A 17,978-nucleotide genomic window follows, 5' to 3' on the forward strand; every position below is an offset into this window, starting at 1 on the left:
GTTTAGTCATTGAGTTCGTTTACCTACCCATGCGACTCCCTGAGTTGGTGGTGCGTATTAAATGAATCAAAAGAATGTTGTCAAGTTACAGTTAAAGTAACGGTATATTTTTTATCCATATATAAATACATATATACACACAATGAGTGTTTCTATATACATATATAATTCCTATTATTCTGCAAATCTTTTTCCTCAAGAGTAGAATAAGACTAAGCGTGAGAGAGAGCTTCAGTTATGGCTTGCATTTGATCGGTAGATCATTAATCGCGTTAAGGATGTACAAAATATAATCTAAAGAGACAAAAAGCTGCTGTTTAAGGTGTAAGTGAATTGATCTGAAGCAGTCGTGATGCTTCACATGATTTCTTATGTTTTACAAGTACTTAAAGTAAGTAATTTTAATATATTTTTGCAAGAGATTTTAATAAGATTAAGATATCGTGGGCATTATATGCTATATAGTTTTTAGTGTTGTCTTAAATATGATATGATAAAAATTAATTATAACAGATGAGGTGTCTCTCCTTTCTTCTCTCTCTCTCTCTCTCTCTCTCTCTCTCTTCAACATAACCTTACATTTTTAAACATGTTTTAAAACTTTTATATTATATTCCAAGTCGGGACTCGCTGACCTTAACTTTAACTACTGATTATCGATAAATTTATCTCATCGTAACAATCCTAGCCTAATTATAATGAACTTACCCAATAGGTGGAGGCACAGGCAACGGCTTATCGAAGCCCTTCTTGCCCAGCAGCCAAAATGTGTTCATCATGCCCTTGCCCTTGATATCGATGAGTCCGCGTGGTTCAATTGAATATCCACCACGGGCCTCCAAGCGATCGCGAGTCTCTTGCGACATATGAATGCGCCACGAGGATCCTACCAGAGACGGAATATGATTTTCATATGCACAACATATTTAAAGTCTTCAGTATATACCTGTTGATTCCATTCGGGAGGCTGTGTTCACGGTATCCCCAAAGAGGCAGTAGCGTGGCATTGTTAGACCCACAACGCCGGCACAGCAGGGACCCGTGTGCAGGCCGATGCGCAGCTGGAGCGGCACACCCGGCAAATGCTTGACATTGAAGCGGCCACTCTGATGGAGCAGATCCAACGCCATGGTGGCTATTTGCTCGGCATGATCGGGTATTTTCACTGGCAGTCCACTGACCACCATATAAGCATCTCCAATCGTTTCGACCTGAAAATAAACGTGGGAATTGAAATCTGAGTTGCTCTCTATTGGAATTATTATTCTATAAACGCTGTTCACCTTGTAGACATTGTAGGCATTGATGGTGGCATCGAATATCGTATAGAGATCGTTCAGCAAGTCCACAACCTGAACGGGACTGCAATGGGCGGCGATTGTTGTAAAACCAACAATGTCGCTAAAGTAGATTGTGACATCGGAGAACTCCTCTGGATCGACAGCCAGACCCATTTTCAGTTTCTCAGCAACCGAGCTGTGAAAATGGACAAAATTGTTTCATTATTGTTAATATTGATTGTCCTTTGGCTCCAGTTAATACCTTGGCAACATGCGATTTAGCAGCTGCTCAGTCTTCTTTCTTTCAATATCCAATTGATCCGTTCTCTCGCGTATTAGCTCCTCCAGATTGTTCGAGTACTTCTCCAGCATTTGGAACATTGTGTCCACAAAGTTCACTTTGCGTCCATGATTGAGCATCTTGAAGCGCTCGTAAACGCTGTCGATTAAATAGATATAAACAGGCATAATTAAAGATCTCTTCTGATGGTATCGGAAAGTTTAGAACCGTCTCCATTAGTATTATTTTTGTATATAAATTTATCAAGACTTTGACTCAGAATTGCGTTCCTTACTTTAAATGCATTTTTATTCTAGAGGTAAAATCAGGATCAAATAGCCTTGGTTTTTGACAATCGGCTTAGCCTTGAGACAGTTTCCACTGTTATTATTTTTTTTTTGTTCATACATTTTTCACGACAGTTTTGAACCTTGCTCAAGAGAGGATTTGACTTTACACAAATGTAATTTATAACTATTCTGTTGAACAGCTCAAAAGTCTAATTATAGGTAGTTTAATAAACAAATTCTTACAAAATGTGAGGCAATAGCCAGAAAAAGATTCAGTATTGTATTCAGTCTAAATATAATACTATGTTTATTCTAGGCTACAATAGGAAGCCTCGTTTTCTTAAGAAAATATGAATAACTCTGAATGAGACTTAATAAAATAGAAACCAAAAATGTATGTAAAAAATCCGTTTAATTTTATGACTCTTTCACTCAGACCAATGACGTCAAGTTGCATAAAAACTATATTTAAATTGTTTGTTAGACTTACGAGTTAAAGTCAGGTCGCATATCTGGTTGTTCCGCCCAACACTGTCGCATAATGTTGATGGCCTCTGGTGGGGCAGCACCTTTGGAGACCGAGGGCCTTATCAGTGGCGGTGGTTTCTTGATCTTGGCAATGATGTCGTCCGGCGAGAGGGAGAGCATGCAATAGGGTTCGCCCCTGACGACCACCTCCTGCATGATGATGCCAAAGGAGTAGACGTCGCCCAGCTGGGTGCCCATCTGAATGCGTCCATGCTGCTGATGATGATGATGGTGATGATGATGATGCTGTGGCTGCAGTGGTGTTTTCATGTTGCGCAATAACTCGGGTGCCGTCCACAGCAGCTCCTTGGTGCTGCGTGGCAGCTGTGCCAGGCCCTGCGATTCATAGAAGGAGCTGACCCCATAGTCGGTGATCTTGAGAACCCATCTGGCGTCCACCACACAATTCCTGGATGTAAGGGCGCCATGGACGCGCAACGGTGAGGCATGCAAGTAGCGCATTCCACGCACCAGATCTGTCAGTAAGCTCAGCCGGAAGGACCAGTCCAGCTTGATCTCGTCCATGATGAGCACATCCTGCAAGGAGCCCCGCGAACAATAGTCAAAGACCATAGCCGTGCGATTCGGATCCGAGAGCCAGCCAATCAGTGGATTGATATTTTCGTGGCGCAGTCCATGTGCCATCACCAGCAGATCCATGGCCTTGGAGCGCAACTCTGCGGAGCCATTCAATTGGATCTCCTTCAGCTGGACCAGGTCACCGTTGTAGCGCGCTCGCATGTCCAGGTGAGCCGGCTTGTGGCGCGCCAGGCTGCCTGCCGCATACGAGCCACTCTTGCCATTGACAGCCGTTGTTGTGGCGCCACCACCAGCACCACCACCAGCGGCAATGGCACCACCGCTATTGCCCGCTGGCGCCGCGCCTGGTATCACAAAACCCAAATTCTTTAACGAGCCAATGGAGCCCTTGAGCAGATCTGGCTTATCCACTTCGGGACCACCGAATTCCTGCAGCTGCTGCAGCCAGCAGCAAAGCATCGCCTCAATGCCCTCGTCCACCTGCAAATTCTCTCTCTTGCATTTTGAACTCTGAACTTAGTTAAACGTTTTGCTTACTCGTCGCGAATCCACGGGAAACACAAAATCACTGGCCGAGAGCACAATCTTATTCGGTCCCTTCGAGAGTCTTTTGCGCAAAAAGTAGTTTCTGTCAATTGAGAACAATTTGGCAAGAAAATATTAAATATGTTTACTAAATTGAAAACTGTAAGAATAAGTAACCCTGAATCTAAGTGTTTAACTATTCAAAAGCGTATACGTCTTAGTTATGTAACTTTATTATTCACTTGCTGCTGTTTACTTTGGTAAATATGGAATTACGATTTTCCTTCGTGTTGACCATTATTAAGGTCAAGGTACAGAATTAGAAATATTTTGTTTTAAAAGCTGAGAACTTGTTTATCAAATTTGGTTTTTTCTCTCTCTTATAGTCTCTGAGATCGTCTTGTTCATAAATTTGTTGATGTGAAGTTATAAAATACAACTAAGATCGATCTGACGATAATTTAAGGATTATTTGAGTTTTTGTATAAAATTTGTTTTTTATTTTTGCATTGTTTTTAAAAAAGAGTTGTAAAAACACTGTCTCAAAAAAGTGGATACAAAACTCTTTCGACTTTAGACAATAATTTAATCTGCTTCAAGCACCATATTTCCAAAATTAATAATTACGCCCATTTTTCTCCATTCAGAGGCGGGTATATATATTGTCGGCTCTGTTGTTGTTTTTCTTGTTGTTTTCTTCACTGTTGTTATTGCTTTAGTTGTCACTGTACAGTCAACATGTCCAATATTTGTCGGATTGGTGCAATCAGTGCATTGAGAAGGTAGATTTGGAGCTATTGAAACACAGGCCACGGCATCAGCATTTTTTATGAGGCACATGGCCAAAGTGGCACAGCAAAAGATCAGCATTTGAATTCGCATTTTGAGTTAGATTGACAAGACTGATGGCTAAGACACTTTGTTTTTATGTGGCTTTTTTCTAGTTGACTGACATGTACGTAAAACCAGCAGTTTACACAGCTGCAGAAAGTCTTTTAGAGTTTTCAAAATATTATGGAAACATTATTTACTCATATAATCATACGCAGCGGAGCAGCTAGTCACGATTAGTGTTTAAACAGTTGGTTCACTCATTTTATCTATCTTTGACTAAGTTTGAACGCTTTCATTTCACTAATTTCTTATTTATCTATTCATTTTACCCTCAACTATGCAGAGTAAACAGCTACTTTTTTATAGGTAACATTTCAACAGTTGACTTAATTAAAACCAAGAAATTTAGTCCGCTGATTTGAATCTGAAAGCTGAAATTTTTATGAAATTTGAAATAATAAAATAAATAAATAATAGCACATGTAAATGTAAATTATTCGACCCTGAAGCTATTAAAAATTGGAAACATTGTTTAATGAAGAGTGTGCAAAAAAACCGTCTATAAGCGACTAGTTATTTCGTAGCTAAAAAGCTAAGATTATATGCAGACCAGAGTCAACCTGTCGATAACTTTCGAGTTTTATAAAAACATATTGGTCAAGAATATTTATATTTTGAGATATCACAGGGATCTCATATTATAATACCAAAATAATAAGTAATACACTTTAAAGATGTTTTTTTTTTTGTTTACTTTTCAAATGAAATATATACTATTAATTGTGCAGTTATAACGAGGAATTCAATTTCATATTTCACATTTCCACATTAGGTATTTAACTAAAAATGTTAAAAATCTTAAGAAATACTATCTTTTTACTTGTTCATATCAATTTCTGCTTGAAGTTAGCAATCCCATGACTCACTGAGAAAATATATCTTCTTTCAATTGAATTTTATGTAAATAATTCTCAAGTTTCTCTCAGCTTATCAACATTTATCAAGCTTTTAACTTATCAATGGCTCCTTGATTTATTTACATTGTTTTTTCAAGCAACCTAGTTGGCTTCTATTGTCAGGGGGCAGAAGCACCAAGCTTGACCTGGAGCAACTTTTCGTAGCAAAAACAAGAGCTTAAAACTACTTTTCAGTTTGCTCAATTAACTGTAGCTTGAAATCAGACAGACTACTTGCCACCTCCACCCTTTGCCCATGCTGCAATCTGCATCTATTAGCATAGTCAACCCTGTGGGCACTTGGAGCATAAAAACTTTATTTAGTTACGTAAAGACATACATACATACATTAAGGTGGGCAATACAACATTCGGTGGCAGGAAAAGCGCAAATTCAGGCAACAATTGTTAAGCCACAAGGAAATTTGCCACGTGGCCAAAAGCCCCAAGTAAGGTTAAATGTATTATGCGCATTAATGGGCATTATCTAGACCAAGTCGAAACTCTTTGAGGGCGACACACACGTGTAACGCCAGTTAAGTAGCCAGCCCCAAAGCCATTAAAGTTTTTCTATTTACGCCTTACAGCTTTCGGCCTTAATCATAGACAACATTTTTACCTGTGCTGTGTTAACCAGGCCAGGATAATCAACGGCATCGTTCAGCATAAAAACACCTGCACGTCTGCCTTACTTCCTCACACCCTCTGCTGCTGCCAGAAGATGACTTGCGCTATTTTGAAAGCATCTATTATCTACTTAAGCTGTTGCCACAAAACATTACTCTAGTTGTCGTTTTTAGTTGTACATTTAAGTTAAGTTATCTTTAGCAGAAGCACTTTCCAGTTTTTTTGCAATGAGACTTTAAATTATTATCATTATCATTATTATCAATAGCTAATTTATATACTATTCTCAATATTAGGTCTCAGTGGTCCGGCTTGAAAGTGTATTCACTAATCGGTGCTCCTCAGCTTGCATGTATTTTTTTGTTGTTTATCCTGACGCTTTCCGGTTTGATGTCCGTGGACATTTTCATTTTGCTATTATGTGCGCCACACGCTAATTAAAACTTCATGAGTTGCACTTTGTGGGTTTATGATTGTTTCGATTTAAAGTTGAACATGTAGCTAACTTTAAGCTAACACTCTCAAATATAATTGAGCTCAGTTTGCGAGGTGGGCGTAACTCAAACTACCGCGGGCAGAGTTCTTAACCTGTCAAACAGTAAATGATTTGTTCAACCGCACTTAACACTGTTTTTGTACTCTGTTAGCAAGGGTAAGAGAGTATTTTCCAATGCGGAGCGACAGTGTAAAAAAACTTTGAATCTAGAGGTTTCTTAAACACAAATAATCTGCTATGCATGAAATGCTGTTAAGTCGATATGTTATCGATAAACGCGAATCGTCTCTTAAATGTCTCTTAAACGTATGGGGTAAATTGCTGGTTAAGTTCTTCAAAGATCAATATGATCACGCCCACTTTATTATAGCATGCTAAATTATAGCTAAATTTACTAAACTCTGAAGCTAGGTTATTATGGAGTTTCTACTTATACTTGTAGGCCATAAAAAATAAATAAAATAAAATAAATATTTTAAAATAAGAAATATTTATAAGATTTCTGGGGGTATTTAAATGCAAAATGATCCGAAATTTGTAGCGTGAATAGGGGAAAATGGAAAAAAACCCAATTAGGCCAGAATTTCAGAGCTACAATTACCAAATTTGGAAGGTAGATTTTAATAATCTCTTCTGCAGGTTGTTAATAAAAATAACTGTTCCCAAAAAATCAAGAAAGGCAACGAATTTTAGAATAATAATCTCTGCCAAAGATTTGTAAAACACCTCAGACCAAAACATTTTGAAAGCGTTTATCTCCCTCAATTTAAGTGATACTTTTACTAAATTTGGAAGGTAAATTCTATTAATATCCTAATTAAAATAACAGTCCCAAAAAAATGGAGAAAGTAAAAGAGTTAGAGTCACCACATTTATTATTATTATTAGTTGAGGCAGCTCCTTGCAAGAAGCATTTTTGCCATCAGCTGTTATTAAACAGATATCAGAGTATTGAGCAGTCGGATACCCCCGATTGCAGCGTTCTCACCTATTTTTTATTGCAGGTGTCCATGGAAATGTTAACGTGTGTTGGCGTGTGTGAATGTGTGTTTGTGTGTGTGATTGCGGTGAATAAATGTCAACTGCCAGGAAGCATTTCGAGTGTGAGTTGCTTTAACTTATGCTACGCTTTGATGAAAGTAATTAATTAAATGCTTGTTAAAATGGACGACCTATGCGTGTGTGTGTGCGTGTGTGTTTCGGTGTGTGTGTGTGTTTGTGTGTGTGTGTGTGTGTGTGTGTGAGTGAGTTGGTTACCCTCTTTGAATGGGTGTAATTCATCTGCGGTTTGTGTATTGATTTTCTGTAAATGATTGCTGGCTAACCAATTTGTAATGTGGATTAAATGCTTTTATATGCATGCAAATTAAAATGCGCAAAACGAGAGCATTGCCAACCAGCATCTGTTTGATGCGAGCAATTAACACAATTGATCAAGGACTAATATAAATTATAAAGTGACATAATGCTAATGGGATGTATGTCAAGAAATCACTAACTCCACATTTCGTTTTAAATTTATAATGTCTGTGTCTGCTGAGTCAGATATAAATTTAAATTATTCATTTGGCGCATGCCTGAAATGACAGCTTGTCGGTGTTCGGGCTAACTTAATCACATTAAAAGCTATCTAATTATGCTCTATACAAAAACCAAACTAACTAACTTTTTGCCTCTACAATTTACAATAACATAAGGCAATTAACAGGCCCCCTCTCCCCTCCCCGTTGGGAAAAAGGGGGCGAAAGCGAGAAAAATCCTAATGATGAAAATTAATATGGAAATTGCCACGCGCCAAATATTTTGCGCTCAGGTTAATGGCCCTGGATTGTGTGTGGGAAGCTCTCGAAATCTGAAACCGCCTTTAAGGTCTGCTAATTGATTAGGCTAATCTGCTCCGAAAATGCTAAATAAGGCCAAAAGGTAAAAAAATAAACAGGTAAGAATGCTACAGTCGAGAGAGCTTAACTGGAAGATACCCTGAATCCAATTCCTTTCCTAGCAACAACCATACGCACCTTTGATATCCGGGTATATATGTATATGCTCGATTAAAAAGATATATCTTTATAGTTATGGTTTTGTTAAAAATCGATATTCGCAAAACGGGGAAAGTTATCGATAGATTGAACTCTGCCTTTTACATACTTTAGCACAAGTTCAAAATATCTTTCTTGTGGGTACAGGGTATAAATACTCGTAATAAAACATTTTGGCTCGGTTTCAAAGCTTGGACGTAAAATTGAATAATGTTCATTGTCTCAAGGTCACAAATTTTATACAGATAACCCTACTGTAAATTAAGCCAGCAAAAATGAGAATATTATTAATGAAATAATATTTCAACACTTTTTTACTTAAACTGAGTTGGGTTATGAGAATATATGTTTTTAAAATCATACTCTTAGATACAAATATTTTAATTATTCAAAGGAAATGAATTGATTGTTTAATTTATTTCTGAATACCGCAGTTCAGTGAATTGAGTTTCAAAATCTTCTAACGGTAACAAACCAATGGTAATCAATATATTTTAGATTAAATGAAAAACTAACAATTGTTTCGATATTATAATATATATATAAAAAATGATTTCTAATAACATTCTTAAAGCATTTTAAGAAAAATAAATATTTGTCTGAGACTGATTTCTGTTGATATTATAGATAATAACTATGACCTACATATTTCTTTTAGTGTCTTAAACACTGAAAATGATATGCAATACAATAGAATATAGGGTATTTGTAAGTCACTCACCTGACAGCAACACCAGCCGCGACGCTGGCAACCACAATGATGAGCAGGAGGCCAATGCAAATGGCTGCAATTGTCCAGCAGATGGCGCCACAATGCCACATTTGAACGGTGCTCACCAGCAGCCATTCATCGTAACCGGGCTGAATGGAGTGCGTTATATAACTGCCCCGGCCATCCATACCCTTGATGCCATGCTGTTCGAGTATGAGCAACGGTCGCCATTTGTATGTGGCCAGTGCAGCATCCACAACAATGTCGAGTACAACAAAATCGTATTTGGGTGTGGCTGTCCCCGTTGCTCCGCTGCCCCCGCTGGCAATGTGCGAAAGCAACAGATCGTACAGCGAGAACAGATTCATAAAGGGCAGCAGCTTATCGAGGCTGGCATTTTGACGAGCCTCCAATGGGGCCTGCTCAGCACTCCCCACATCCTGCTGCTGCTGTTGCTGCTGTTGCTGGTCCGTTGCTGCTGGTGTGCGAAAATTGTGCACCATGCCCATCTCAATTCCGGCCGCATTTAGCAAGTGGCGATGCTTATCGCTTAGCAGTGTCAGCACCAACAGATTGCTGGTCAACAGACCCGAGTGTTGCTGGCTGCTACTGTTGCCAGGCCAATAACCATTACCATTACGATTACCATGCCCCTTGCGAGTGGCCGCATTGATGTGTGCCAAATATTTGTAGAGTCGATGCTCGACATTCAATGAACTGGCCACAATGTCGATGAGCAATACTTTGGCATGCTGCTGTTCCTGCTGCTCCTGCTGTTCCTGCTGTGCCAGCGATTGCTCCTTTGCCCATTTGGAGTTGCGTAGCCAACGCAGCGTGCTGGCATCGTTAAACGGTGCCGTAATAATAATTGCTAAAGTCAGACAGTGGCAGATGTGAGAGGTCGAGAGAAAGAGAGGTGATTAGTTTGGTTGTATGCTAATTTTTGGTTTCTCATCTTTTCGACTAGCCAAATTTCACTGACAATAAGCCAGAGAATAGACTCACGTACCTTTGCCCGGCTTATCCTGCTCATGCAGGTCACGTATTGTGTCGCCAACTTCGATGCGATACGGTAAATGCAACTTGGATGCAATGGCCAGTGGTAGACCCCAATTGTCGTCTGCAAATAGAGAGAATTGGCATACTGCATTTGAGTGGGGCACTGAGCTGCTGTGACAATTTCTGTGGTTAGTTTACGGATGCGAGCACGCAACCAAATTCCATTTTCGCGTTTCATGCAGCATGTTGCAGACAGCATTTCAAATTATTTCAGTTTACTGAGTCTCAAATTGAGAGTGTTGCAGGTTTTTCTGTGGCTAGTTTATAATTCAAGCGATAATAGCCTGTGGCTTGGCATTTAAATTTAGCAATACGATTTCTGCTCTAAATTCATGTTCAAATTCTATTGCACAAAATCCTTGGGAGACGCTTGCAATTTGGTTTGACAGGAGGTTGTTTGGGTAATTGGCATCAAGGACTTTTGAGTGACTTGAATGCTTAAATTGTTTTGAGTTCTTTTGCAACTGGAGTGGGACAGTTTGGGCTTGCTTAGGAAAAGATGTGCCTAAGGCGAATTAATCTGGGCAAAATTGATTAAATCTTTCCAGCAAATTAATTTATATGTGCAATTTTTCGAACAAGTGAGCTGGAGTAGTTTTGCAGTTTATGGAGGTTTTTGTTTTAGTATTGTAAAGTGGTATACTGCACTTAATTATATGTATAATTGTGTTTCCTAACATGAATCTGATTATGACATTGAGTCTATGCCAGACTCTGCTTATGTGTAATTGGGAAAACATAATTCAAATTATCGATTTAAAAAATATATGCTTGGAGTGTCCTAATTTGGATCTGTATTTAATATACCAGTGCAATTTTACCTGAACAAGCCGAACTCAGAGACTGTGAGAACTAGAAACTTCAATAATGGAAAATAAGTTCAAGTTCAAGTTAGTTTGATTTGTTGATAGCTGCCCTAGATTCACGGATATCGATATAAATCGATAAAAGACAGTTGTAAAGACATCATCTTCCAATTGGTATTTAACATAGCCTTACACCTTATTGATTAACTGCAAAAGCTTTATCAATATCGGATAAGAAATATAAGTTTAAATTCGATAGTCATATTAAATAAAATTCACTGTCAACAAAGCCTTTCTTGGTTTTATTAAGCGTTGGTCAAAGGAATTTGATCACCCATATACGACTAGGACACTTTTCACATAGAATAAAATACATACAATTCTGGAATATGGATCTTGTGTGTGGTCTCCGCAATATCATATTCAACAAAGTAGATTGGAATCTGTGCAGAAGGGTTTCTTACTTTTTGCTCTTCGTCGCTATGACTGGTGTGTACTGCCTCCATATACAAATAGACTGATCCTTATTAACCTTCCCTCCTTAACTAATCATCTTGTTATGCTTTGTAGTTAAATTACTAATTGGTGAAATCGATTCAGCTGCGTTGATGAGCCAATTATATTTTTCTGTGCCCTCTAGACCGGCTCGTTACTTCTTCCCACTTTTTCTTAATCGTTGTACTACTAATTATTCCTTGCATGAAGCGTTTCGAGTACTCTGTAATGATTACAACAGACTCCATTATGTAATCAATAATAACTTTCTCGCATGCACTTGTGGTGGAGCTTAACTAATTCATCCTAACATGTCAAGAATAAGCCTCAAGAAATTGTGCAAATTATTAAATTATTAGCTGATTCCGTAGGATTCAATAACTATTGGTAAGTTTGACTTAAGACGTTTCCTAAATACGCAATTTACTGTGAGTTCTAGTTTGGAAAACTTATTATTTTATTATCATTAATTCCTTCTACCAGTTACAAATAATTGCAGCACATAATTTTTGTATTTGACGCACATTATTTTGAAGTGCTGGATGAAATAATTTTTTATATACATCAGTAGCTAAGACTAATTATCTATAGGAATTAGATACAATACTAACAATAAACAAGTATTTTTTTCTGATTCAAAGCTAGTCTTAAAACACAATTTTTTTTATGCAAAATGTGGCTTGCACAAGCAGCTTTTGAATGAATCTTTATGGGTCTGAGGTTCGCTGTCCCCGGCTCCGGTTTCTAATTTCTTTGCTGGTGCTTTCGGTGGTGCATTGGGGCACACCTGATTCATAAGGGCGCAATCGTGGCGAGCAGCCGCTGGGCATGGACACTTGTCAATGCCCGCACTTGCAATTAGTGCATCGAATTGCTGCTGGTCCATGGGCGCCTTGGGCACATACTTGTTTTTGGGGCAGGCATGGATCTTCCAGTTGGGATGCGATGGCAGATAGTCTGTGCCATTTTCCATGTACTGGGCTGCTAACTGAATGCAAATCTCTGGATCATCGACGGCCTTCAGCAGTTTCTGCTCGAAAGCCTTCTCCTCCTCGGCCCGAATGCGTTTCATCTCAACGATTTGGGTGTCTAAATCGGCGCGATTTTTTGCGTACTTGCAGAGGATCATTTCCCGTGTGACTGGTGGATGCACAAATCGATTCTCGATAATTCCATTCTCACGGTGCTCGGCCTCCAGTCGCATCTTGCGTTCGATTTCCTCACAGATCTGCTGCTTGAGCTGTGCATGGCAGCGTGCCGCTTGCAGGCCCTTGAGGCGTGTCTGCTCGGCAATGTTGTTCTTGCAACAGGTGTCCACGTGGTAGAGATCATCGATGCGATCGTTCATCATCTTCTCGATGCCCAGCTCCAGGTTGCGCATCCGTCGCACATAGGCGATGTACTCGTGTGTGGCACGGCACAGCTCCCTCTTGGTGCACCAGATGCGCTTCTTGGCCCCGGCCTCGAGATGTTGTGTTTCCCGCATGAATTCCTCATGTTCCGCCTTGTCCGCCGTCCATTCGGCGAGCTTTTCACACTTGTGCCGTCTAATATCCTCGAGCAGTTCGTCACGGTATTTCTCCTTATCCTTGTTGGCTGCCCGATGTTTTTCGTCGAATTCCTCCAGACGCAATTCCTCAATCAATTTGTCTACCTTGATCGTATCGAGACGCTTCTCCTCGCGCTCCTGCTGTCGCTTCTCTTCATGCTCGGCCAGCTGCACTTGCAGCACCTGACAGATCTGCTCCTGTACCTGTTCGCGTGTGTGCATCTCACAGTTCTGCTGACGATCGTAGTCTGCCCAGCGCCTTTCGTTCAGCTTCAGCCAATAGTTGTCCCTTTCGCATTCGCGTCGCTTCTTGCGCAGATTCTCCTGCATCTGTTGCTCCTGGCACAGTTTGGTCTCGTTGCAATCCTTTTGGCGCAACGCCTCGCGAATCTCATAGCAATTTACCATTAACTGTTGCACTCGCTTCATGTCGACGAACTTCTTATGGCGCTGATCGCGCTGCTCCTTGATCTCGTGCAGTTGCTCCTGACGCAAACGGATGTTCTCGTCGAGGCGATTCCTCACCTTGCTGGCAAACTCCTGCTCAAATCCCTTGTCCTCCTCGTCGAGCAGCGTCTTCAGTCGGCGGCAGCGATCCTGCAGATCCTCGCTAGCCGTCTCCTGCGCCTTCTTCACAAGCAATCCAATCTGTGTGTGAAGACTCTTCCGGTCTGTGAGTTGCATGAACCAAAAGTGTTCGGCACCCTTGCCATGATTCTGCATTTCTCAATGGGAATGTTGCCAAATTAATAAATAGAAAAATATACGCAGCACAATCAGATTGTCAATTTAATTTGTGTGAATGTGGGTGTTATTCACTTCGAGTACTATTTCTAAAAGCTTGCTTGATGACATTTCATATTCACATTTCGTTTTCACTTTGTGTACTATTCGCAAAAGCTAACTTGATGGCATTCAATATTCACTTTTGTTAATATATATCCAAGCCAACTTGATGGCATTCAATATTCATATTCAATTTGAATTTTGAGCTACCGATTAATTTATAAAATATTAATAGATGTGTGTGCAGGAGTTAACTGAGTATTAAAATCTTCAGTTAAGATTCTATAAACTTATTTCAATTAATATAGTAAAGAGTATAACATTTTTTGGTTAGTCGGTCGACCCAATGCCTCTTTTTTCCACCTTCTGAGACTTTTTAACAGGCTTAATAATCTACGGTCGATTTGCCATCGTTTTGATAAATGGATTTATTAACACGGCTAGGATGTGTGATATGTTGCTCAAGATAGTATCAAGAATAAAGTGTACAAGCCAAATAAATGTTACTTAATATAAATGACTGGCAATAATGCCCTTTTCTTTATTGATGTACTCTTATTTATTGTTGGCATATCCTCTTTAGTCCCTTTTGCTGTGCTATGTGAAATATTTGTTAATTTTCATAAGAAATACCCCAACTGATAGATTTCTGTATCTAAATGTTCAAAAATTCTACATTTTACTGCCCTTAAGGAGATCAACATTTTAAAGTACATTTTTTAATTCTCAGAATTAAAATGAGAAAAATTCTTTTGTACTATTTAGCATTTTCAATTTATTTGAAATTTCTAATTATTCGAGGAATTTATTTGAATTTTTTTCGAGCCTATAAATATCCGCTCTGCTTATCAGATATAAACAGGATACTGGAAGTCTTTCCTAGCAAACCATAAAAATGTTTTGTAAAAATCATTGCCCATAAAAAAGGAAGTACGAAAGTAGTTAATTTAAGTAGCTGCCCATGCAGATAGAAAGTAAACACAAAAGGCAAAAAGATAAACAGTTCTTTGCATTATCATGCTGAATAGCAGATTTCGTGGAAAACTGAAAGTGCATAATTTATGGGCATGAAGGAGGCGTCGCATTCCAATTGGAGGCAAGTGTCGGTGCTCATTTGGGTATTTTATGGTTGTACATTAATTGGCAATGAGCTGGCGAAAATGTGAGAGTTAATGAGACATTACACATACACCACACACACACACACGTACACACACTCACATACTCACGTTGAACTGTTCATAAGCATTTAACGCAATTGCAGGCAACGTTTTGTGTGCGTACCAAAAAAAAAATTGAATTAAGTCGGTGCTCAAAATTGGCTGACAGCTCAGCTGCCAAGACCAAAGTGAGAGGCTCCCTGAGCTATATAAAATATTTATAACATTCATTCAGCGCAGGCACAAGCGGATGGTGTTCTCGTTGTTGTTTTTGTTTGTGAGACATGCGAGTTCAAGATCCTCAGGCTATTTTTCTTAACAAATACCATTTGCCACTTGTTGTTGCTGTATTTGTTGTTGTTGTTGTTGTTGCTGTTGCTGTTGCTGTTGCAGCTGCTGTTGCTGTGGCTTCGGCTGTTGCTGTTTCCCTTAACTCAATTAGCAATGCAGCTGACAGACTAATTAACTCAGATGTGAGATGAAAACTTGCACAACTTTTGGCCAGATGCTCCACCTACGCTGAGCATCCACAGGGTGAGTGCATTGCCATGTGTGGCAAGTTGCAAACTTGTTGTTCCGCGCCTGTTTGCTCATGTGCACAGTTCTGCAATTACGCAATACGGCAACAGAGCTTCGCGCTCCTGTCAACATATTCCACTCAGTTTGGGACAAATGCATTTTGCACATGATTTTTGGTATCAGATGTTGTTCTAGTTTTGTTTTTGCCAACCCAAAGTTTTTTATTGTGACACAAGGCAATTTGGCATTCGTTTCTTGCACTGTGGTTTATTACAATCCTATTCCAAAGCTGGTGTCACATTGCACTTGGCAAGGACATTTTTTAATCATCAACAAATTGCGCAATTCTCACTTTAAAGAGTAGGTGTTGAATTTTGTATGATTTCGCAGTTATGTGTTTGGTTATCTGTAGTTGCATAATCATCGTCAAAGCTTTACAAAAATTACAAAACGGAGTTTCACTATTACGAATTCTAATTAAAACTATTGATATTAAGCTGCCTAATATTTGTTTTTATACCCTGAACCCATTCCAAATGGCAAAATTGAAATAAACAAGTAGTGCAAGACTGTGAATTAAATGGGGTATCTTGTAGTCGAGTATTCGAACCTGCTTCCTCTGACTAGTTATTATTCAGTACTTTCCGTTGGATGCCATTGCCGGTTCTCTGTCTTTTCATCACACAACCAGCAACCCGATTATTCAAAAACACACACTGACACAACAACTATCTTAATGCATTTCTCAGCAAAAAGCATGACGCATACGCCACGTGTGACATGCTCTGATTGCATTTTTGTGGATGTGTGTCTGACCCATCCGCAATTGACAAAGGCTGCCAACAAAAAATGGCACTGACCATGTGGCCAATCTACCCAATTTATTTGCCTAACTGACCATTTATTTTATGCGGCTATGCATTTGCCAAAAAACAAAAAACAAAAAGAAAAATAAAACTGTTGTTTATGTTTCTCTGTTTTTTTTTTGTTTTGCACGTGCTATGTTCACTTGACCAAGCAAAACTTTCTAACTAAATCAGGTAATATTGCAGCACGTCGCATTCAGTGTACGCTTGAAATTTGATGTGCGGACAGCGGAAAATCCACTGGGTTTCCACTGGATATTTTTCCTTTACCGCTCACATTATCTGTATCCTTTTTTCTGATTTGATTGTAAATAACATCGCTTGGTTGACCAAATACGCTGGCTAACAAACAAACAAGCACAATAACGCTACGTAACAATGCTAAAACTGAAAAAGGCATTTTCATTAAATGTTTGTGCATTTGGTAGCCACACTCTCCCACACACACACACACAGACAAACACACACACAAACATACACAAACAAATAAACACACCTGCCAGCTGGCTTAATTTAAATTTTGAGCAGCGCATGAATATTTAAATGCACTACATGAAAAAAGGACAAATGCTAATGTGTGTGAGCGGGCACACATTATGCCTTATATCACAGGGATTTACACCAATGTATGAGCTCATGTATGTGTGTGTGTGTGTGGGTGTGTCTGTAAGCAGATGCAAAGTGCAGACAGCTGGCGCTAAATATGCACCTTTGGCAATGTGTATGTGCAACGCTGGCCTCAGAGCGGCTTTCCTTGGCCTTGGCTAGGTTGTTTTATGTGTGTGGATTTGCGCGCGTGTGTCTTTGTGTGTGTGAGCTGGGCTAAACACATCCACAAAGGATTGCGGTATGCAAGTCATAAGCTGGCCGAGCTTTTTCTGTTCAAAATAGCTATTTAAATAATAAATGCAGCTAAGGCTATGATTATTTTGGGTTTTTAAACTGTTGCAATTAAATACCAACTACAAAAAGAAATTAGGAAAAGAATCATTATATTTTTCTAATTATAAAAATATATGTATGTATCCCAATATTTCTTATATAAATATATTCTTCTTTAGAATGTTTTACGATAACTAGAATAAGTTTTATTGTTTGAAGAGTTTTTTGTCGAATTCAAATAGTCAATAATTAGTTGCTCTTTAAAAGCCACCTATTTAATGTACACTAAAAAATTGTAAATTTCAATTTTGTATTAATAAATACAAATTCATAACTAAATTTAAAATTAAAGTTACAAATTAAATTACATAAAATAAACACAAATTGTAAAAAGAAAATAAAATAGATACAATATATCTGGAGGTATTAAAATATAAAATATTCCAACATTTCTTGCCATTATTGGGATAACTAAGAATAAAACCAATTTAACAAACTAGCTTCTTCAGAATTTTGATAATATTTTCCACTTCACCTTTGCATCTCTAATAAAACTATGCAATCATAGACCAGTAAGTGGCCCAGAAAGGTGAGTGGGTTTCCTTCCTGACTAGGACGTGACCTGGAACCCAATACATAGTTATTCTATCAGTCTTCCATTGTTTACTGAATAACACTGCACCTTGCCAGAGAACAACCTTCTAAACTCACAATGATTTGATAAGTTGCCTATCTGCCTGTAAAGAATTA

The 17,978-nt window shown here is 38.8% G+C and overlaps 2 protein-coding genes across 2 annotated transcripts in view; both read right to left on the minus strand.

Annotated features, from left to right (window-relative positions):
• The window catches only part of LOC6564343, a 46,879-nt gene that overhangs the window by 1,654 nt on the left and 27,247 nt on the right, over positions 1 to 17,978 (minus strand). Inside the window, exons 5-13 of the mRNA XM_032737025.2 lie at positions 10,116 to 10,226; positions 9,116 to 9,977; positions 3,456 to 3,546; positions 2,341 to 3,398; positions 1,543 to 1,719; positions 1,284 to 1,476; positions 947 to 1,211; positions 709 to 886; positions 28 to 39 (exon numbers count right to left, since the gene is read on the minus strand). Of these exons, the coding sequence (XP_032592916.2) occupies positions 28 to 39; positions 709 to 886; positions 947 to 1,211; positions 1,284 to 1,476; positions 1,543 to 1,719; positions 2,341 to 3,398; positions 3,456 to 3,546; positions 9,116 to 9,977; positions 10,116 to 10,226 (2,947 nt within the window). The remainder of the gene's footprint in view (positions 1 to 27; positions 40 to 708; positions 887 to 946; positions 1,212 to 1,283; positions 1,477 to 1,542; positions 1,720 to 2,340; positions 3,399 to 3,455; positions 3,547 to 9,115; positions 9,978 to 10,115; positions 10,227 to 17,978) is intronic.
• On the minus strand, positions 11,914 to 13,806 carry LOC116805497 (trichohyalin). Its single transcript, XM_032737730.1, has one exon. The coding sequence runs from the start codon at positions 13,736 to 13,738 to the stop codon at positions 12,131 to 12,133; it is 1,608 nt and encodes a 535-aa protein (XP_032593621.1). The 5' UTR covers positions 13,739 to 13,806; the 3' UTR covers positions 11,914 to 12,130.

This window comes from Drosophila grimshawi, unplaced genomic scaffold (genome assembly GCF_018153295.1).
Source record: "Drosophila grimshawi isolate 15287-2541.00 unplaced genomic scaffold, ASM1815329v1 contig_311, whole genome shotgun sequence".
Lineage (NCBI taxonomy): Eukaryota > Metazoa > Arthropoda > Insecta > Diptera > Drosophilidae > Drosophila > Drosophila grimshawi.

Excerpts from the sequence above, each read along its gene's own strand:
- LOC116805497 (XM_032737730.1), bottom strand. The coding sequence starts at position 13,738 with ATGCAGAATCATGGCAAGGGTGCCGAACACTTTTGGTTCATGCAACTC.